This window comes from Asterias rubens, chromosome 17 (assembly GCF_902459465.1).
Source record: "Asterias rubens chromosome 17, eAstRub1.3, whole genome shotgun sequence".
NCBI lineage: Eukaryota > Metazoa > Echinodermata > Asteroidea > Forcipulatida > Asteriidae > Asterias > Asterias rubens.
This window is the reverse complement of record NC_047078.1, coordinates 299,258-322,698: the sequence shown is the minus strand read 5'-3', so window position 1 is coordinate 322,698 and position 23,441 is coordinate 299,258. Positions and strand designations below refer to the sequence as shown.

Here is a 23,441-nt window from a genome sequence, read left to right as displayed (position 1 = left end):
TAATACTTGGTGTTTGTGTTTCATAATGGCAAATATTGAGAAAACACGCGATGGTTATAAGTTGTTTCCGCTTGTGTTTTCTCTTTCTAAGAATCGTTAATTTGACGTCATATCTTCTAAATAAATAAGATCCACGCGAATCTTGTTTTCTTTATTCAGGATACAAAGCGCGCATGTATTAAAAATGCAATGGTCTTTTTAAAAATTAAACTGAAGTCTGATTACTGAAGAGGAAATAAGCAAGATGTTCTTTGAGTACCCTTACTTATTTTATATTCAAAGGCTGTATTACGTGAGGTTGACTGTGGAAGCGTTACACAATTGTGGACCTGAGAACATTAGAGTTCCATGCGTACTGTAGGGACTTGAAACACTATGTTGACTTACACACGTCCACACACCCACTTACAGCTCTATGCTGCAGTCACTATGTGAACATTCAACTGTTCGGTGAAAATTAATCAAACTCCTGTTTTCCAAAACTGTATTGACTGTGCTCAGTTTATTTATGAAGAATATTCCTTTTAGAAAATCGCACAAAGGGACTTCGAACATATTGCAACACTTCACATCTTATATATAATAAGCCATTTGCGTGTAATGTTTTGAATATTGTCTGGTACAAAGACGTGCTTACCACTTAGATTTAAATTCCTCAAGACAGTTGCATGATTCGGGGCAAGCTTTTGCTTTATTACGTAAGAGAGGGTGAACACCTATTACACGATTCTGAATGGTACAAGGGTTTTCTCATCTGGAGCATCTGGAGGTAGCTATACAAAATCTTGCCCCGAACCATTTGACGTGGCAACTGTCTTTATAGTCTGAGGAAACAGAAAGTCATGGTACCAGACACTATTAAAATATAACACGCAAATAGATTATTGAAAGTCCAGTGGTGTACACCGGTTCTCATTTTTGACACCGCATAGACAAGTTAGCGTGATGAACCATTTAAATATTGATGCCTTGCCATCGTTATTAGAGCGCAAAATGATATGATAGTGTGTGATCCATCAGTGTAAGATTATTATCACGCAGCATCATGTGTTTACCTCATTCTATTTCATTTATAAAAGAATTATGGCTGTAAAACCAAGGAAAGAATCCTTAAATCCTATAGCCAAGGCCCCATGGAGATAAGACAATAGGGAGGAAAACCACAGAAGATTTTTCCAGGTAAAACGCACACAGACTCCCCAATCCATGTTTCTGCAAGCACTACTATTATGTGGTTAGTAAGTTTGTATGCTTATTATACATGCTTCATGAGATTGGGCCCCGATGGTCTTTATGTTGTGCTAAGCATGCTCGAAAGATGTGCCATGTGTACTTCTCTTCCGGGTTGTGCCCAAACGTGTTAGTACATGCATAGAGTAAGGACAGAGAATGGTTGTATCACTGATCACTCCTCTATACACGACGTGTGCTCTAATTAAAGGCAGTGGACACTATTGGTAATCGCAAAGACTAGTCTTCACAGTTGGTGTATCTCAACATATGCATAAAATAACAAACCTGTGAAAATTTGAGCTCAATCGTTCATCGAACTTGCGAGATAATAATGAAAGAAAAAACACCCCTGTCACACTAAGTTGTGTGCATTTAGATGGTTGATTTCGAGACCAAGTTCTAAATCTGAGGTCTCGAAATCAAATTCGTGGAAAAAATAATTCTTTCTCGAAAACTAACGTACTTCAGAGGGAGCCGTTTCTCACAATGTTTTACACCATCAACCTCTCCCCGTTACTCGTCACCAAGTAAGGTATTATGCTAATAATTATTTTGAGTAATTACCAATAGAGTCCACTGCCTTTAAGAGAATGGAGTTTTAAACACCGTGCCCCCAGAGGAAAACCCCCAAAGTTGGTGTACTGGAACAACTAATGATGAAGGTTTGAATAATTCACATTAGAGAAGCTACATGGACGTGTCTCCGTGCCGTAGAAGATGTAATGACAGATCTAACCATTCAAGTTATATAGTGTTTTCTTAAGACTCTGTCGCATCTTCGATTTCCCGAAGGAGGAGATCTCGTCTCAAGAAACTGTCTCGCTTCGCAGGTTTCTCTCCCTCTGCGGATATTCATAGTTTCTGGTAAATGAAGCAACAGACGCCTCAAACACACGAATTACTGTCGCTCTGAAGCCTAGATAAAAGGTCCCGAGTCAGAAGGCATCACAAATACCGAGCTATGCAAATTGCACCACACCCACTCTAAGACAGCTGTTAAGAAAGTACAGCAATACAAGAAGATGCAACAATTGGCCTGGATTTGCTCTGTATATTACAACGGTTTATCACAAATTTAGAGTTCCAATAATCCATAAATCAATGGAAGCCAAAACGTTTTTGCAAGATAGGCCTTCCCGGATCTATAATAAAAACAGTTCAAATTACATTGAGGGGGAAAGACGAATGCCCTTTTCAGTTTTCACACTTCATAAATAATCCCCATGAAACAAACTCTAGGGTTCCTATAAGAGATTTTACCCCACTACAACCCCGGAGAACGTTCACACTAAACACGTTTAGAACTCCCCCGGGTTACTGTTTTTCCCCGGGGAAATACACGGTCGCTTCACACTAACCACTTGCAATCAAACCATAAGAAATGCGCTGAACGAATAATGCGACTTCAATTGGGAGTAAAATATTCCTAAAAAAATGGTTCCAAAGAGAACTTCAAAGCGCATGCATTCAGACATAACCACAAAGCTTTCAGTTATGTTTTTATTCTTAGGTTAGAATCCTTTGTATGCATATATTTTTCCCTGTAAAGGTCAACAGTATCACAACAAACACATGCTCTCGACTCCAAATTTGGCTTTCCAATACTTCATTCATAAAAAGGAAATGCTTTGTTCATTCCAGAACCGCCATCTTTGTTAATCAAACTCTCTCGCCAGACGAGTCAACAAGACTGTCACTTGCCGAAGCGAGTACTGGTTGCTTTATTGGCTCACAATGCAGTCTCAATGAAGGTTCGCAAATACGAGTAAGAAAGAGTGGATGGATAGATGATGGACGACTCTGAAATAAATTGAAGTCTCATGAAGATCTACACAATGATGCAAGTAACAAAGCTATGTGTCAGTGGAATCATCTGTCAGCCTAAGACATATTTTACTATTTCATCAATGCCATTTTACGAAACATTCTAAAGGCTCATGAAGTAATTAGCAACCAATTCTCAAGAAAATAAAAAACAACTTTTGAATAAAAACTTCTTGGCTGATGGGGGCGAGGTAACGTCGGGAATTAATTTGTTTAAATATACTCGGTTATTGATATTCCAATTATGATTGACGGAACCTTTTCGTGTAGAAGGGGCCTATAGTAAATACAAGCCTTTAACTTTCTCGAAAACATAAATTTAAAAGACTGTAGCTATGAACACGTTGCCTTGGATCGGACGAGTTGGTCTATAAAAAGCGTTTGTTACAGTTTTTTATAAAATGCATGGTTGGAAAGATGTTTTCAAAGTAGAATACAATGATGCACACAAATTTGGCTCGAAATTGCGTGGTTTTCCTTTTACTGTGCGAATCAACACGGTCGGCCATTTATGGGAGTCAAAAATTTGACTACCATAAATGGCCGAACGTGTTAGTCGATGAGGTAAAAGGAAACCCGTGCAATTTCGAGGCATATTTGTGTAGATCATTGTATTCTATTGTCACAACATCTTTCTTCCCATATGCATTTTATAACACACGGTTACAAATGCTTTTCGAAGACCAAATCGACCGATCCAGGGCAACGTGTTCCTTTAAATTTTGATCTACATTTTGGGGTAAAATCGGCTTAATCAAACCTAGCATCTTAGCTTTCAGCGTTACGAGAATCAACCAAATATTTCCGAAGCAAAGCGTGTGACTGAAAACTGTATGGTAGGGCCATAGATTGCTGATTTGTATGCAACATTTTAAAGAGAGATGCAATAAAAATCACACCAACTTGGCTTATAACTTTCTAATTACGAACTAGGAGTGAAGTTGGTATAGAAACAAAAAGTATTCGCAACATATCTCGTTCGTGTCGTGAATCTGTGGTTAATAATGCATACAGCCAGATTTCAGTGCCATAGTAGTGTAACTTACTTAATGAGCAATGGGGAGGGGGAGCGGGCAGTCATCTAACAATGACCCCCCTTCGTTGCAAGTAAAAATAAGGACGTCAACAGTGGGTATTTACGTATAGAAACCATACAGCATTGACCACCCACTTCATATTACGCTTGTACTGTCTTGCATATCAAAAACAACGCCAATAAGTGCCACAATAATAGTCTACGTATTCCTTACCTACTGATGCGTACGTAAACATTCAGTAGCCTCGTCTTATGTTTACCTGTAAGAATTCTTAATAAAGACCTATCTAGAAGTACGTCAGCAGATGGTGCTTTGAGATTACTGAAGACTTGTCTAATTAACACTCATTGAAACAAAGACTTCACACGTGGTATAGAAGCCGCCAACGTCTAATTGTAATTACCTTAATTATGAGAATAATAACACACTGTTCTTTAATTGGATACCAATTAAGTCCTATGTTCTAAAACATCGTAACACTACATGTACCACGGCTATGAAACTTTACGAAGTGTAACCGGTTTTAATTCGAGTTCGAATCCATCATTTTGGTGTTCATTAATTAGGTCATTGTCATGATTAAAGATGGCGGCCATGCATCAGTAAGGCTCGCGCACGGCTAAGCAATATGCAGCAGCCTGTGAAGGATGGGATCTATACGTCTTACAATGTACAGTACTGTTGCAATCGTGGTAGTCAGACACACAGTACAAACACCTTTATGTCGTGGTGTTTATTACTTAGTCTTCTAAGTATGTGTTCAGATGAGAGGTTTGATATTAAACTAAAATTAAAGGGACTGGCAGGGCGTGAATTTCACTCATACACGCTCGCTTTGATGAAATGAAGAACGAAGAGCCACCCCTATAGGTTTTGTCCAATTACTGCATCATAGAAGCCTGGTGCAAGTTTAATTCCCTCCACCCTACAATCTACTGTTTTAAGAGGAATATCAATATCAACTTATACTGGTCTGTTTTCATTTACAACATAAACCGCATTGTATTTTTCTCCCATCTTTGTATTGCTCAATTTACGTCTGTCCGGCAGCCTCAGTTCTCATTGCAATTGGAAAACAACAACAACTTTAACCAGCACTTTACATTCATACGAACTTAAGCCATTTCCACACCACTCTATTCCCGGGGTTGCCCCAGGGGGTAACCGCTGCCCTTTTTTGCAGTACACCACCAGGGTTTTACCCCCGGTCTGCCCGGTCTTCCTCCAGTCTGCCCTGGCAACCCCGGGGACTAGTAAACCCTGCTCCGGAGTAGCTAAAACCCCGGGGTAGTCTGGAATTGTGCAACCATCAGAACCCCGTCGGAGGAGGGAGACAGTGTGAAAGTGCACCGGAGCCTACCTTGGGATAAGTCCCGGACATCTCTAGAGCCAAACACGGGGTAAGGGATACAGTGTGAACATGACTTTAAAGACAGTGGACACTTATGGTAAATTGTGATGAAGACCAGTCTTCTTACTTGGTGTATCTCAACATATGCATAAAATAACAAACCTGTGAAAATTTGAGCTCAATTGGTTGTCAAAGTTGCGAGATTTGAACGAAAAAATACCCTTGTCACACGAAGTTGTGTGCTTTCAGATGCTCGAGTTCGATCGGACCTCAAAATCTAATTCTGAGGTCTCGAAATCAAATTCGTGGATAATTACATCTTTCTCGAAAAAGACGTTACTTCAGAGGGAGCCGTTTCTCATAATGTTTTATATTATCAAACTCTCCCCGTTACTCGTTACCAAGTGAGTTTTTATGCTAATAATTATTTTGAGTAATTACCAATAGTGTCCACTGCCTTTAAGTTAAGTTTTTCCGATTGCATAATTCGCAATTGACGCAGTATTGAAAGTCAACCACCAATGCTTAAAGACACTACGGCATAATGTGGACGTCATCCTTCATTATTCACCCACACAGCTAGGCCTACGTAGTACCACAGTTGACTAGAGATCGTGTAGGTGGTTTGACTACTATCAGTAGCACTAAACAAGACGCGCCACTTTCACAGTGTGAGTGTAATTATTTAATGGTTGGCGCATCAGCAGGGGTTTATTAAGGTGACGCTAACCGGAAATAGAAGTGGTTTTGGCAACACGGCTCGCAGGTTTGGCTTCAAAAGCTTTACCAGAGGGGGCAGGGGATCAGAACCCTTCCCCAAACCCCAAATGAGATCGACTAAATAGTCAAATGAATAGTTCGGTTCTTTAATTAGCCCCTTTCAAATTGTGTCTTTGCCCCACTCTACCGCTCTCATACATTTTTTTTTTCTAGAAAAAAAGAAGGGAAAAAAGTATTGTTGTGTCACTGAAAGGCTTAATCCTCCCAGTGCATTTTTTTCCATTTTCGTAAACAAGTCTCTGATTGCGCGGTTTAGTTCATTGCTTCATTCTTAGCCATTTCTGGATCATTTGGGCAAACCCTGGGTCAAACTGACACAGAAAGTGGTCAGGCCCTACACATAACCCGGAAATGGGTCATTTCTGACGCGGGGTTTGTGCAGGAGGAAACAGTGTAACAAGTAGACCTGAACCCACTTCCGGGTTCTGATGAACGGATTCGGGGACCACAATGACCGTAAATCGGAGTCATAAACGTATTCCTGAGCAACTTGACCCTTGCGGGACACGATGACCCGAAATTGGGTCTGACCATAAAGGGAAGAAACATTCCTCCATGGTCTGACTCACTTAGACCCGGATATGGGTCACTTCTAACCCGGGACTTTGTTAAGTGTAATGTCAACCTCATATAGTAGGTCTATACACAGTATATCAAAACGTTTCACAGTCATCGAAATGTTTTTTTTTTATCAGGGGGATTTTTTACTTATTGATCTGTTGATTCAACCAAAAAGAATAAAGTCACAATAAAAAATATACGTTATTTACACCAAATTAAACCCTAAAGAAATCCAGGGTTACTGTTTGAATGGAAATAACAGAAGTTTGAATTAATCGAAATCCCATCCCAAGTTCACTGAACTTGTGTAATGACTCCTCAACCCACTGACACCTTCGAAATCATTTCGTCGAAGCCCTTCTTTTAATATCGACCAGTAGGGAGTGATGCAACCAGTAGTAGCCATAGCGGATTAAAAAGCAATTTCACTATTGATTGAATACTAATTTGTTACGCGGCTGCGCATCCGTGTGTAGTGCGCACAGCTCAGACCTATAACAACACTACAACCAGCGCGCCTCAAGACGTAACAAATGATGCGTTAAGAGCAATAAGACGTTTAGAAGTAGGCGGCAAACTCCCCTGTCTATTCAAACACCTGTCGACGATCTCGCCTCCATTACCAATTCTTCAAATCAAAAGGGAGTTTGGAGAAAAGGCGCCTACTGAAAAATCACAAAGTTAGAGTTTCGGATTGAGGGATATAAAACGCTGGTTTAGAGTTTGACGGTCAGTTTACGAGAGGACAGCGCAAGAGAAAGTTCAAGTTTGATTTTTCATAGCGATTTGAGAAATCTGGTCAGTGCGGCTTCGCAAAAGGTAAGGGTGCTCTTAGAGGTTATACGGGATTCCTAGAGCAGACATATATAATTGCATACAATGTTCATGTTTTGAGTGATCAGCATTTAACTGTGTACATGGGTTTAATCCGTTGTTGTTTGAGTCAAGAGAAAATACTGAACATCATCTCATTGGCAGCATTGTCATCCACATTTTGTTATTAAAACCGAAATAAGCTGTTGCGTTATTTTTCTTGTTTTTTTATTTCTTCAGTTTTCAAATGCTGTTTTGCCGAATTTTAAATTTATTTCAGAGGAAAATATTTACCGAAAAAATAGGGAAAATCTTGTGGCCGCTTTGGGGTGTTTTGGTGCAATACAAGCAACTATATGTACACAATTCAAGACTCAGAGAAGTGCATTTTTGTTTCCAGAATCCCATTGTCATTTGGGTCGTGGCTGAGTGGGCAAGTGCACTGGACTCGAGCTCTGGTGTTTCTGATCAGCAGAGTTTGGGTTCGAGTCCCGGTCTTGAAACTTGTGTTCGGTTGGGTGCGTGCATTGTCAACCATGCCAGAAACACCAAGACGAACCATTTTTTTTTTTAACTTACCGAGTTCTTTAACGCTTATTTCACAACACACGGGACCTACGGCTTTATTTCCCATCCGAAGGACGAAGCAATAATGGATAAAGTGTCTTGCTTTGAAGACACCTGCGCTTTTAGCCCGTGATTTTATTCAAGCAGGATTTTATCTCAAGGATACAATGGAAATTAGCCGAAAATATTGTGTGTTTTGGGGGTTATCCTTGGATAATTTTGTGCAGTCCTTTTTTTCTTGTGTTCTTTTTGGTTTATCATATCTCATTGTCAATTCTCATTGTGTATGTTTTTTGGGATGTCTTTATCAGAATAAATTAAGTCAATCAATCAATCAATCAATTCTTGTACTATCCACACCAGATATTATGTCAAAGTTGTTTTTTTTCCTCTCTACATCAAAAGTTGTATTTCTGATAATAATTACTACAAATCATCCGCAAATAATTCAAACTTAGTGAGGAAGATTGGGGTCGAGTTGGCTCAGTGGTTTGTTACTCTGTCATCCACCTCTATGGACCCCGGTTCGAATCCCACCTCAGCTTCGCACGTGGATTGAGTTGTCAGTCCCTACCTGATTGTGAGGGGCGTCCCCATATTTGTTTTCCCATAAGTATAGTTTCCCTCACAAATTTCCCCATCAGTGTCGCCTCTTCTCCAATCAAATGATGTCAATCCAAGATTAGTAATTTTCCAAGGATGCCGAATAAATCAAAGATTTTTTTTGCGGATCCCGTAAATTACAAAGCCACATTGACTTCATTCTGTCCCATACAGTACACATGACTTCACCACACTCACAAACAAAGAAGTCTAGCATCCGACTGTCACTTCATTAATCCATCTTACAATACGAGTTTCTAATCAGGACACGGCTGATGATACTACTTCCCCCAGACTAAAAAGAAAACCTGTTGGAGAAACTAATTAAGTGGTTTTTCCTCCAAACTAATACGCAGTGTGGTTTGATTGGTCATCCATCAACTAGTGCAATTTATTCTGGCACTGCCGCTAGCTAATTAGTCATCGGCTACGGGAGCCAAGCTTTACTGTTAAAGAGAGTGGTAAGAGCTGACTCAGATCTGACTCCCAAATGGCAATTAGCTATGCTCCTCCCCTCCGAGTCAGTATGAGCCACGATCTTGTCAAGTGAATGGTTCTGACCAGATTTTAAGGACAGTTTGACTTGGATTTGCGTCCCTGGTGAGCGACAGGGGGGGAACAGAACAATCTTGTAGTACGCCTCACACAAAATGGCCAATTGAAATTTTGCAATTAATCTGCACTCCATAATCTTCCAATTCCTTTAAGGGTCTGGCTAATTTCTGAGGCTGGTTATAAATCGGATTCTGAGTCGGTATCCATATTATTATTTTTTTGACACCAATTCCGGTTAAAACTTTGTGTCCATCTTGGCAACTTGATTTCATTTTTCAATGTACTCGATTTGAGAATAAAAAAATTATGCATTGCGGTATCTTTATTAAGGTGGTACTTGTGTGTTTGGGCTATTAATCAAACTTTTCCCTGAGTATTACTAACGTTGTGTTTACTACTGTGGTTTGGGCTAAATATTATGGTTCTTTTTTAATTGCAAGGGTAAAATGTTCCACAGACGGTTTACTACCATGACTGAAACAATTTAACCTTTCCATCTGAAGTCCTGTAAAACAGTTATTTTCATTCTCTAAACGTACAGATACAAATACAAAGAATCAAGATGGCGTCTAAAACTCTGCTCACAGTATTCGCAGTTGCTATGGTGATCTCATTAGCGTCAGCTTTTTTGGATGACGACGACGATGACGTAGATTTCTTGACACCATTAGAGGAAGAGCTCGCAAAGAGAGATTTTAATGACTTCCTAAGCTTGGAAAAGAGATCGTACCCAAGTAAGTATAAAACATAAAGATGTAATAATTTGGAACGTTATAGACCCAACCTCCACCGCTGAGGTCAAACAGTGTTAATGTGCACGTACGCACCGCGCACACCTCTCAGCCAATGGTAAGTCTTCATTGACCCCAGTGAGGGTGCAGTCGGTCGGCATGTGACGTCATGCAAGGTATAAACAATGTGCGATAAGCACTACGCACTAAGTGTTTTCCCGAGTCCTCGGTTAGGAAGCAACACAATATTCACAGGCATAAAACTTGGTGAGGTTTCGACTCCTCGACTCCCGGGTTCTATAACAAAGAAAATGTATACCCAATTCCCAAGACGCTTGTGATAGCTGTTTTAGAATTCATGCCGAAAGGGGCGCAATTACAACGGGCATACGCACACACATTGCCGGTCACGGATGTCTCGAGCCGAGAATACTCACTTAATAAATGTTATCATGTTTTTGTTGGTGTCTTTGTTTAGAATGCAGACATTGGTTTACAAAGGCCCTCTGTCGGTGTGATGACAAGTATGACAAATACGACGAACGAAGATACACATGTTTTGGAAGTAAGTGTTGGATCTCATTTTTATTGAACACTCTCCCTCTTCACATTGTGCTACAATTATGCTACCATCATCTTTAGGGTTTGGCAGTGTGCGGCTTGGCGGCTTCGGAAGGAAGAGTAGCATGGGCGTCAATCAGGGGGGGGGGACAGGGGGACATGTCCCCCCCCCACCTTTTGGAGGGTGGGGGACACAATATCAAATGTCCCCCCACCTTTTTGACCACCTTTATCATGAAGCCCAAGTTTTGCACTGTGTAAGACGAAACCCTGTGTCCCTATATGGGCATTAATTCTGTGGGCAAAGGATGACACAATATCCCCTCTCTAAATTGGCCCTAGATTGCATCACAGAGCATCTAAAATGCAAAATTTTCCCGGGCCCTTAATCGGGCACGCACCCCGAGCCGTAAAGGCTTCTCACACGCATGCTCCATCGTTGGCAGATTTGCACCTCCCCCTTAAAAGAGTGGAAGGGACGTGTACCCCACCCCACCCCACCCCATTTTCGAAGGGTGGGGGACACAGTATCAATGTTCCCCGTGTCGTTTGACCACCTTTATTATGAAAATCGTGTTTTGCACTGAGGAACTGTGGAGCACTGTAAAGGTTTTACACTCGCGTGCTCACTCTTTGACAGTATTTCCCCCTAAAACTTGGTTTATAGATCCGCACTTGCAGATGCTGTTAACCCAAAAGGTTTTACTGCTGCTCACATTTTTACATATGTTCTGTTCCGTTCTGTATGCCTCTTATTGGCCTATTAGATTGCACCACAGAGCATCTAGAATGCAAAAAAATTCCGGGCCCTTAAGCGGGCCCGCACCCATGCCGTATTGGTTTCGCACTCGTGAGCTCACTCTTTGACAGATTTTCCCCATAAACTTGGTTCATAGATCCGCACTTGAAGATGCTGTCAACCCAAAAGGTTCTACTGCTGCTCACATTTTACAGATGTTCTGTTCCGTTCTATATGCCTCTTATTGGCCTAAGATTGCACCACAGAGCATCTAAAATGCAGAATTTTCCCGGGCCCTTGAGCGGGCCCGGACCCATGCCATAAAGGTTTCGCACTCGTGAGCTCACTCTTCGACAGGTTTACCCCCTAAATCTTGGTTCATAGGTCCACACTTGAAGATGCTGTCAACCCAAAAGGTTCTACTGCTGCTCACATTGTACAGATGTTCTGTTCCATTCTGACAGATTTGTCCCATAAAACTTGTGTCTTAGGTCTGGTGATGATAGGGATGAAACACCGTATGAGCATTAGAATGCAGAAACAATATTGATATATAATTGAGTTGCTTTTTAGGTACATTAACCATGATAGCAAGAATAGGTGCATCATAGCTTGAAATAGGCATTAAATTCCAACATCTGAGAGGGGGGGAACATCACCCCTCAGATTCACTAGATTGCACCAGAGAGCATCTACGGGCTAAACAAAATTACGGGGGCCCTAAAGCGGGCCCCGGACCCCACGCCGTAAATGTTATGTGTCCCCCCCCCCACACTTCAAGACGGATTGACGCCCCTGAAGAGTAGCAACACCTTTAACACATGTCGTAGCCGTAGCTACAGCCGCCAACTCGGGTACTATGCGTCATATAGAGGGAGCCCTCATTATTAAAAACATGTACCACGATGTCACCTTCATAATTATAAATCCCTGTTTGACCCATTGTGGGATCATTTTAACACAGACTCCGCGTCAAACTGCCTAGTCTTGTTTCAATACTCTCCCCTCAAATTGTTGTGCATTAAAGACACTTGACACTATTGCAAATTGTCAAAATCCATTCTTCTCACTTGGTGTATCTCAATGCATAAGATAACAAACCTGTGAAAATTTGAGATGATTGGTCGTCGGAGTTGCGTGATAATTATGAAGAGAAAAAAACCCTTGTCACACGAAGTTGTGTGCTTTCAAATGCTTGATTTCGAGACCTCAAATTCTAAAATTGAGGTCTCGAAATCAAATTCGTGGAAAATTGCTTCTTTCTCGAAAACTATGTCTCTTCAGAGAGAGCCGTTTCTCACAATGTTTGATACTATCAACCTCTCTCCATTATTACTCGTTACCAAGTGAGGTTTCGTGCTAATAATTATTTTGAGTATATTACCAATTGTGTCCACTGCCTTTATTAACTGGATCGCTTTGGATTATCTAGAGGGAAATTAAGTGTGGAACAAAGTGTATCCCCAATTTAATAGTTTGGAAAAGTGCCTTACCGGACATTCATAAAAAATACTAACTTTTCAACAAATTTTGTTTCTTTCTTTCCCGCCCAGGAAGCCGAGGCTACAACGACATGCCATTCGCTTGAACGTCTCTTCTTCTACACCGTCTCAAGTCTTTTTCTTTAATTGATGAATCTTTATGTAACTTCTGTGTATCACTGGTCTTGTAAATTGTTAATGAACCCAATTTTCTCAGTTCCAAGCATTTTGAGTTTCAATTATTATGATACAATTTTTGCCATTGAAACACATTTACTTCTTATGGTCCACAAAGCTACCCTTTTGTTAATCCAAGCCGTGTCTTGTAGAAAACAAGATTACTTTGTTTAAACTTGTGGAATAGTTTTGTCACGCTAGATGGCAGCAGACATGGGAACTACACATTATTCACGAAAATGTGCACATGACGTGCATGACGCGTCATGACGTCATGGCGTAAACATGCCGCGTTTGTTATGTGCTGCCACCTAGCGTCGCCAAGTGTCCATTGACAATAAGGTGTAAGTCTATTACTTTGATGCCCATTAAAGATATTGATTGGTTTTGATTATTGTGTGTGTGATTGCTGTCAGGAGGCCAATACCACCTACTTTTGATTGTTAATTATTATTTACCTAGTATTTACATCGTCACAGCCGAGAGTTTTTTCCGATCTTGATTGGCAAAAGTACAAGCGATGTCATAGGGAAATATGTTCCCCTGAGATTCTGTTAGAGCGCTATTAGAAGAAGTTTGTACACAGTTCACTGTAATGGGGTTAGGGTGGTCTCCTTCTACAATGGGTTTTAAATATGTTCCCCTGAGATTCTGTAAGAGCGCTATTAGAAGAAGTTTGTACACAGTTCACTGTAATGGGGTTGGGGTGGTCTCCTTCTACAATGGGTTTTAAATATGTTGCCCTGAGATTCTGTAAGAGCGCTATTATAAGAAGTTTGTACACAGTTCACTGTAATGGGGTTGGGGTGGTCTCCTTCTACAATGGGTTTTACTGAAAAAATAAATACAACAAATTATCTTTTAAGTTTAATGCTATTATATCATCCGTAATTAGAAAAGTCTAACTTCTTCATGCTTAAAAACATAGCTAATCGACTCTAGTAGAGTCCTTCTCGAGGGCTAAAATAATAGAGGTTAATGCTTAACTACAGAATGGCTTGTTCCACGAGTACGCCTTCTGTCAAATTTTATTTTTAATATCCTGAATGAAATAGTTTTTGTTATTGAAGTGAAGTCATGAGAAAACTGTGTAACTGTGTTTTTTTTTTTTTTTCCATCAAATCCTCGGTGCTAATTCTCTATGAGGAAAAAGACAATAATATTTTAGATAATTTATTGCAATATTTCAGAATTACCCGGATCCGCGGGGCCTGATCCTTTTCTGAATCAGTATAACCCGGACTCTGTGTCAAAATTACCCCTAAAGGTTTAAAATGGTGCCGAAACTGGATTTGAAATCCTATTCGTAACCGTTTTCCGGGCTTACTCCGCACGGACACGGATTCTGGTCAATTTGCGTTACACTGCCGTAAGGTAACCATGATTTCACATGACAATCATTAATACAAATCCAAGCTGTTTGAGTTACTAGAAGTTTCAAGTTAAAACTATTCTCTCGTTTTATATTGTTCGATTTGAAAATAAAAGTACTGAAATTGACTTTCGATGATTGTTTTTGTACTTTATTTCCTTTAGAAATTACCAATTTGTTAATAAGACTTATTGAACATTATGAATCAAGTTCAATTTAGATTGTACTCCCGTCCTTAAAATTGAAGTTAAAGTTGAACATTGCAATTACGAATAAACATGACAACAGTTACTGACGACTTGAAGTATTGATCCATGACAGAAATTCAGTAAGACGTCTCCTAATTACAAAGCATCTTCATTGGATTCGACCAATCGCCCAACAACGTGGGGCGGGGTATAAAAAGGGGGTCTCTTACACGGTGCTTTATAAATATTTGTACTGTTATCATGACTATTTAAACATAAAAAGGTGAATAGCTGAGCAGAAGTGAATTTGTTTAAAGTGGAGGTCGGATATAAACCAAATTTACCTTAATCCGGCGACGACTCCAATTAACTCCAGATGAGACTGAGACAAACACACATAAACCAAATATCCATAGATCTTCAACTCCCTGGGCATCTTCTCTTATAATAGAGCTATCAGCTCTAAGAGATTTTCTCGCAACTTAAGAAACAGTCCCAGGTCGATGTCTCTTGAAGCTTGGCTGGACGGGAAACTCGCTGCGAATGGCTGCTGGGGCTGCCCGAAGTAGCTCCCCGTCTTGCTACACCGTCTGCCTGCGTCCCGCTGGGTCTGTCGGGTTCCGTCTGGAACAATGTGTTCGGCTTTGTGGTCGTGAAGTTTTACACTGCAGTCTATTGCGAATTACCACAGAGCTCTCTCCGGCTGGAAACTGCTTTAAAAGTCTATGTTTGAACCGGAGAGCTTAAGATAATGTGTAACTAAACAGTTATTTTAAATGTCGCGTTGATTGTAGGCTACTAGATTGTAAAGCATCTGGCCATGACAAAATGCCCAGTTGTGGTGATGCTGGATGCACCCCAACAAATACAAATCGTTGAACCACTTTTCTACATTCTTCATTACGCAATCCACATGCCTTTCCTACTGTTGTCTGTCCTTTATTGTATGCCATACTCGTTCATTACAGGAAAATAAAATCATTCACAAGTTTGATGGAGGCGTGGAATGTTTCGCTGCGGGGCAGTATGGTTTCACAAACGCCAGCGTGTGCTGCAGCAAGCATTTTGAATAAAATAACCATACAGGGAACAATATTTTCCAATGCATTGACTTTTTTATTAGGAACACTCAAGAAAATCCGTAGTAACATCAAGTGCCTTGAAACTCTACAATAGTACAAACTTTGCGTTCAGTTAAATGAAGTAGAAGTCGCCTAAAATAGCACAAGGAAATAATATCTATACAAAATCCTTGCAAGTAAACGTTTTCAAAGAAACGGAAGCACAGCACACTTTTCATCTTAAAGTAAACATGTATGGGAAGTAATAAAAAAAGGAGATAAAAATCATTCATAACTTGTACCATCTAACCACTTCCATAACCGTGCCATGGTGATGCCACAGATTACAAACACTGTTACGTCACCGGACTAAATTGTTGAGGTATTTATTTATTTACAAATAATGTCTGTAGCCATTATATTCCTATGGCCCATTTCGTTGATTAAACCCTTATTTAGTGAGATGCACCTGTGAGATGCACCTTTGATCTGCAAGCTATGGTATCATGTCTCCCTTGGTGTGTCTTTGAATGGGATTTGAGGTTACAGACCAGAGCAAAGCGTTTACCGCACTGTACACATACATGCGGCTTCTCACCTATTTGACAAACAAGAAAATCATAATTATTTGATTTTGTTTGGGCAGGCTAAACTAATATGGATTTAGGAAGGGAAAACATATTGCCATATAAGCTGAAGGCAGGCAGTTACAGCACAATATAATTGACATTTTCCGAAAAGCATACGGGTGTGTCCCCGGAGATGATGTCCCCGGAGATGATGTCCCCCATAGAGGTAAATCTAGCAAGGGCTGGTGAAGGATCATTCAAAACAGAGCGCTATTAGAAGTAGTTCACATCATGTGACCCATTTCTCGTCATTTTGATGCGGGTGGGGGTCAACTTCCATTGACCCGGAACTTTTGAGATGCTAGGTGGCAGCAGACATTACCAAATAAAGCATTGTTCTCAGCAATGTGCACATGCTCAGAACTACGTAAAGGAAATAATATACCTGGTTAAGGCCCGGTCACACAGGCCTCGATAACGAGAACGAAAACGATAACGATAAAAATGCACGCCCTCGATTGGTTGAATGAGCGTGGGCGTATTCTGCGTGGAGCAATTCAACCAATCGCGAGCGTGCATTTTTATCGTTCTCGTTATCGGGGCCTGTGTGACCGGGCCTTAAGTCTACCGCCACCTAGCGTTCATAGTCTCCCATTCTGCCTCCTCGGGAGTTTTTTTTTTTTTAGACCGTAGGGAATTACAAGTACATACCTGTATGGAGCATGATGTGGTTTTTCAGGTTGGTATGTTTGCTGAATCCACGGTTACAAAGATGACATTTAAACGGCCAGGAACCGTTGTGGACGAACATGTGACTTCGTAGATCCCCTGGGGTGGGGAAGGACTTGCAACACATCGTACATTTATGCGGTTTGTCCTTGTGTAATCAAATTGATATAAGAAAGTAAACAGGAATAAAAGAAGACGTCTTGTTACTTCATTTCACAGAAGAAAAAATATATCATGATATAGGCAGGAATAGAACACATAGGCAGGAATAGAACACATAAAATATTCACGTTTGCTCTATTTGAAAATACATTGCAGCTGATAATTATTTCTACTATGTGCCTTGTGCTCAAAATAATGCTTGGCCGCAACATTCTTCTTTTTAAAACTGGTGTAAGTGTTTGTGTCATGTGACACTCATTAAAGTCACTACAACAATGACGTCATCTGAGTTTGTGACGTACCTTTCTATGCGTCATGCGGTGATAGTAGAGATTGGAGCTGGCTGTGAACCTCTTGCCGCATATCCCACATACATGAGGTTTCTCTCCTGAGTGAATACGGCAATGAGTATTGAGAGAGCTGGACGTACTGAACGCTTTACCACACACTGTGCAACCATGAGGCTTCTCACCTAGTCCAAATAAAAAAATGGCTCAAATCAAAACAAAACAGATGTCAGAAATGGAAAGAAAATCTGTCTCAATATTAATGGACCTTTTGCATTGACATCATACAGCCGCCATCTTAGAATTGATGAAACAATGGAAACGCACAAATTTGTAATGTGACGGCGCACATGATTGACCAATGAACAACGTCCTTTTGACTTCTAGGCGAGGGCGCCCTACTCAAATGACGTCATGCGCATACGGTCTATTGAAATACAAAAAATGGTCAGAGTTTAGTATACCTGTATGTGTTCTCGTATGACGTCTTAGCAATGATGGTCTGTCAAATGCCTTCCCGCATACTTGGCACGGCAGTGACGTCCTCTCCTTGCCCTTACGAGGTGACGTCCATAATGGTATCTTCTTCATCAATGAGGTACCTATTGGTGTCAATGGGGTAGGCCTACCCATTGGTGTCAATGAGGTACCCATTTGCGTCAATGATGTACCCATTGATATCGACGAGGTACCCAGTGGTGGTGTCAATGAGGTACCCAGTGGTGTCAATGAGGTACCCATTGATGTACCATCCTGAAGGAGCCCACGAGCCGCCAAGCCCCCCGGTGATTTGGAGTCTTTTATTGGTGCAGGCTTTCCGGTCGAGTTGGTAGACATCAATGTACCGTGCGCATTTGTATTTGTACTGAGTATTCTACGAATACTGTGGTCCGTAACTTGGAAGAATGCAACCAATTCCGTGCAAGCACAGATGACCTGGGTCACCTCAAACACTGGCTTCCCTGTTCGAACAAACACCAAATTGGATGTCATAAAAGTAAATGCGATTTACGAATATTTAGTTTTTGGTTCTAGTGTGACATTTGTTTATACAAAAGCATGTTGACTAAACACTGAATTAGACAAGTATTATTTGGCATTAACGAAATATTTAATTCAGTTTTAACTCGGATTATGTGCCAGGATGAAACAATTTTGTATAGGTCATTTGACACAGACTCGGGGTCACACTGAGCCAGAAATGGATCAGGCACCACGGAACAGAAGGATCCGCGTCAATTTTGATCATGGAGTTTTCAGAGTGTTAAAGGATTTTTTTGTAATTTTCTAAAGCATAAAAATACCTTTTGCTTTGTAGACCACAATATTCGCCTGGCTTCTATGAATTGTTGATTGAAGGAAACACACCCAGTTACAATAACGCTCAGGTTTAGTACCATCATGACGTACCTCTTCGTAGCATCCGAAGTTACGCCATACCTGCAATGGATTAAATGGGCATACTGCTTTGGAATGAGAACTCTGGATAAAGTGTTTGTTGTGAAATGTTGTTTAAACAACAAAGGACTTTTTAAAAGTGGAATTTAGTAATGATTCGCACATATACCCCTCGAAATTGTGAGGTTTTACTTCTTCGTAAACTAACACGTTGGCATAACTCTGCGGGATCAAATAATTATTTGGATCTACAAAATAGCATGGTTATAAATAATTGAGCATAATCACAAAAAATCAAATCAGAATTTTACTACAAGCCTCTTGTAAACAAAAGACAGAATCATACTGCACCAAATTACACCCAAGGCATGTCATTAATCACCAATAGTGCAAACTGGTAGCCGCTTTCACTTATAGCTGACAGGGGGCCGGGAGGGGGGGGGGGGGGTTACGTGGAACTCTTTTTCTCTCCTAGATAAATTAATCATCAAATTGAAGGCATGTTTATAATGTCCAACACTGTATTACCCTCCGGTTAGTGTTGACCTATGACCCCTAGAAGCGCAATATTGAGATAATCTTTTTATATTGTAAGGGTAGATGTACACAGAGTGCCCTTTGATTTGGCAGGTACTGCGTTTAAGTCTGCTTGGGTGGGATTCTCACAGCGAGTCACTGGACGTTAAAATGTGATGTTTTTCTTTCTCATGTTAGATTAGTGTAATATCAATTAATAAACCACAGAGGAAGCTGAATTGCCAACAAGATTAATTAGATTGGATTTGAACAAAGAAACATTTACTGGAGCGGAACTTGAACCGACGACCTCTGAATTAACGTGCTGGCGCTCCAACAACTGAGCTATCCAGCACTGTGCGGGGCGGTCTTCCTATTAGTAAAAGAACTTAGTTTGTAATTTTTATATAAAAAAAACAATCAAAGCTAATGATTGGTGCACAGGAAAATACAGGGAAATATTTTTGTATAACAGTATATAGGCCTACCAATCGTATACGGTTTAACTTCGCTGCAGACTTTGCAGTAATCACTGCAGCAAAATTGATTGAATTCGAGGTCAGATAAGGTGCCCGGAAATGATCTTTTCATGACATAGTTTAGATAGTTGGTACAATCCATATTGCAAGTAAAACAAACACTCCACTGTCATCTTAACAATCACCCCAAGAAGCTTAGCACTTAAAGGTACGGGACACTAATGGTAATTGTCAAAGACCAGTCTTCTCACTTGGTGTATCTCAACATACACATAAAATGACAAACCTGTGAAAATTTGGACTCAATTGGTCGTCGAAGTATAATGGATTAAAAAACACCCTTGTCGCACAAGTTGTGTACCTTAAGATCATTGGATTCGACACCTCAGCTGGGGTCTCTTATTAAATTCGAATATTTTAGTGAGGTGTTTTCTCAAAAACTATATAAACGTTACTTCATCGTTTCTCACAATGTTTTATACTCATCAACAGCTCTATCCATTGCTGGTTACCAAGTATGTTTTTATGCTAAAAATTATAGTGAGATTATCAATAGTGTCCAGTGCCTTTAAGACACCACAGCCAAGCCCCTCCATAAACACACTCCTCAAGTCAACACTAAGTGTTTACCATTGCTTTGCTCCCTTCGTTTTAACAGGGTGGTGTATATTTTAGTAGGTCGGAAACCGCCGCAGATTGTGAAACTTGATGATGGTTAGTGTCAGAAATTGTCCTTGAGAACTTTACATATTGAGGAAACAAATCAACTTGTAGCTTTTCAGATATTCCATACTGTGGTAATTATCAACACTATTGAAAATCAATTGACTTGTACATCTTCAAAGATGATCTGCAAAAAAATAGTTAATTACCTGATGTTTCGACCCTAGTAGAGTCTCACGCAGGCTAAAATGACAACACTACACAACACACATGAACAGGTATTTAAAGACCCTGGACACTAGTGCTAAAAATTGTCAAAGACCAGTCTTCTCACTTGGTGTATCTCAACATATTTTATGCATAAAATAACAAACCTGTGAAAATTTGAGCTCAATTGGTCGTCGAAGTTGCGAGGTAAGAATGAAAGAAAAAACACCTTGTCACACGAAGTTGTGTGCTTTCAGATGCTTAATTTCGAGACCTCAAATTCTAAATCTGATGAGGTCTCGAAATCAAATTCGCGGAAAATTACTTCTTTCTCCAAAACTACGTCACTTCAGAGGGAGCCGTTTCTCACAATGTTTTATACTATGAACCGCTCCCCTTTACTCGTTACCAAGTAAGGTTTTATGCTAATAAATATTTTGAGTAATTACCAATAGTGTCCACTGCCTTTAAAGTCAAACATAAGCAATTCAATGAAAATACATGAATAGTGAGAGAGAGTGCCAGGAGATTGGTAAGACGCTCTCCAAATGCGATACCAAAACAATCTCAGGTTCAGTTTATTCAAAGATTCTTGTGAGCGTCTCTTCAAAGAAAAAGTTACCGCCTCAAACCTTGGGGCATTTTGTTGCTTAAACTTTCTTATTCTAACGAGATAAACACCATTGAATAAGCTCTCTCTGTCTTGTGGTGGTTCTGAAAAGAACTGGAAGTCTTAAAAAACGACGTTTCGATCCCTAATGCTCTCAGCTGATCGTCATCAAGAAAAGTATCCATACTGGACTTTGTATAGAGCACGCATAATACACATTGAGTTAGAATGAGTATGACCCAAGTTGAAACAATTTGCCAAAGCAAAAACAAGTGAAATATAAACTTCAGAAAAATCATATCACAACTTAACACACCACGTCAGACCTTAGGCACAGTTACTGCTTTTTTCTTGAAAGGATCAGAACAGGCTAACTTTATCGCTACGTTTTTTTAAATAAACGTTCTCGGATATGAAACCACTGGTTTGCTTTGTCAAGTTCTTTCAAGCATGTCTGTATTTAATAGCTATGGACCTAAAGTAAAAGTGATTCACTGACAATTTTAAGTGTCAGAAAAATTTCAAACTAATAGGGAGGCTTTAGTATTCTCTTTAATATTTCGTTGATGTAGATTGGTGGCTTTGAGGACTACAAAACTTATACTTCCTTCATAAACAATTAACAAATTCCTAAAGGAATGTTACAGAATTGGTAAGAAACAAAAAATGTGAAGATCACAGATATACATAAAACGTACACGGTCTTATGATGATGATGATTGAAATATTTCTGTCTGAAATGTCATATTTGATGAGAAATATATAATATAATTTCGCGTTTGGAGTTAATCGCTCTTAACTTCTACAGGTTTGTCAATTTATGTTTATGATGGATTACATAAAGCGCTAGTATACACTGCCAGCAACTGTTTTGTTAATTAGCAAAAACCAAAACTGTAATGTTCCTTTAAGTCGCTACTAAGACGCCCAAGATAACAAGATATGATATATTAAGAAAAGTGAAATAGAAGTGGATAATTCCGTAATAATAAAAAATAAGTGACATATTTTGAGTTAGCAAAACAAAAGGCGAAATTAAACGTGCACAAAAAAGCTCTTTTCATTATGCTCCTTAATTGGGTTCGTGTTATATAAGAATAATGCATATGAATGTTTAATGACAATTTTTATACTCGTTTGCAGAATAACTTTTTTTACTTTTACATAAAACTGCTACGTTATTTATGTCCAAAGTTGTTAGAGTGTGAAATTCGGAAATATCCCTACCTGAGGATATTGCCCATTACCACCGAATCTTGCTCGCGGAGCAACAACTACCGAGCCTTGTAGAGCATCAAAGCGTGTTCCAGTGCAGAGGGGTACCGTGGTCCAGACGCTCAACCCCCACGACTGCTTCGGCTGCAGGCCTGGTTTCTTCATTTCCTTCTCGGTCCCTTGTACAAACCGGCCCATGCGAAGGCAAAACTCGCTCGGTACACATACGTAAGTGTCCATTCTCGAGCCGTCCGGCCGGCCACTGCAGTGCGCCAGGTAAAGAAAGTTGAGTTTCACTTCAAAGTGTGGCCCCGTGGTTTGTAGAGAATGCTGGTACATCCGTATTCCATAAAATAATGAAATACCTTTGGAAGTCGCAAGATTTATAAACAAAAAAGTGCCGGACCACTCCCTTTGAATTACTTGCACTGGGATACCTAAGTGTCGATGTACTGTGAAGAAGAAACAAATCTTCAGTTTTTGAAATAATATTGGTTTGCGGTATAACACCATGTGTGTCTACTTGCCAGGTAGATTTTGTTCTTTCAATTGTTGAAATGTTAAGGACAATGTGTAAGATTGGTAAAGACAAATCCATTCCGTTGGTTCTGTACCAGTAAGTTTATTTTACGTCCGCTAATAGACATTTTCTACAAAATGATCAGGGCCCAGTTTCATCAAGCCAGTAAGCACAAAAACATAAGCACAGGAACATCTTGCTTAGCAAACACTGGTCACCAGCCAACATTCCATAAAGTTTACACTGTTGCGACTTGTGCCCTTCTCATTTTGTGCTTAACAGAGAAATTTGTCAAGCAGTATTTTCTGCCAAACAGCTTTATGAAAATGGGCCCTTGGCGCAACTGTAAACACTAAATCACGTCACGTGATGAAAAAGTGAGAAGTTTCTTTACATTATTCAGGAATGCTTGAATCCTTTATTCTGATTGGTCAATCCATAGCAACAAGGAG

General features: G+C 40.0%; 2 protein-coding genes across 2 annotated transcripts; one reads left to right on the top strand and one right to left on the bottom strand.

Moving 5' to 3' along the window:
• Positions 1-7,308: 7,308 nt before the first annotated feature.
• LOC117301439 lies at positions 7,309-14,513 on the top strand. Its single transcript, XM_033785431.1, has 4 exons — positions 7,309-7,605; positions 9,866-10,058; positions 10,534-10,620; positions 12,909-14,513. The coding sequence occupies exons 2-4, from the start codon at positions 9,887-9,889 to the stop codon at positions 12,941-12,943; spliced, it is 294 nt and encodes a 97-aa protein (XP_033641322.1). The 5' UTR covers positions 7,309-7,605; positions 9,866-9,886; the 3' UTR covers positions 12,944-14,513.
• Positions 14,514-16,089: 1,576 nt separating this feature from the next.
• LOC117301674 (gastrula zinc finger protein XlCGF57.1-like) lies at positions 16,090-22,709 on the bottom strand. The gene is made up of 6 exons (XM_033785704.1): positions 22,482-22,709; positions 18,686-18,821; positions 17,846-18,343; positions 17,397-17,566; positions 16,915-17,080; positions 16,090-16,232 (listed from the first exon to the last, which is right to left on the bottom strand). The coding sequence occupies exons 1-6, from the start codon at positions 22,707-22,709 to the stop codon at positions 16,090-16,092; spliced, it is 1,341 nt and encodes a 446-aa protein (XP_033641595.1).
• Positions 22,710-23,441: the final 732 nt, after the last annotated feature.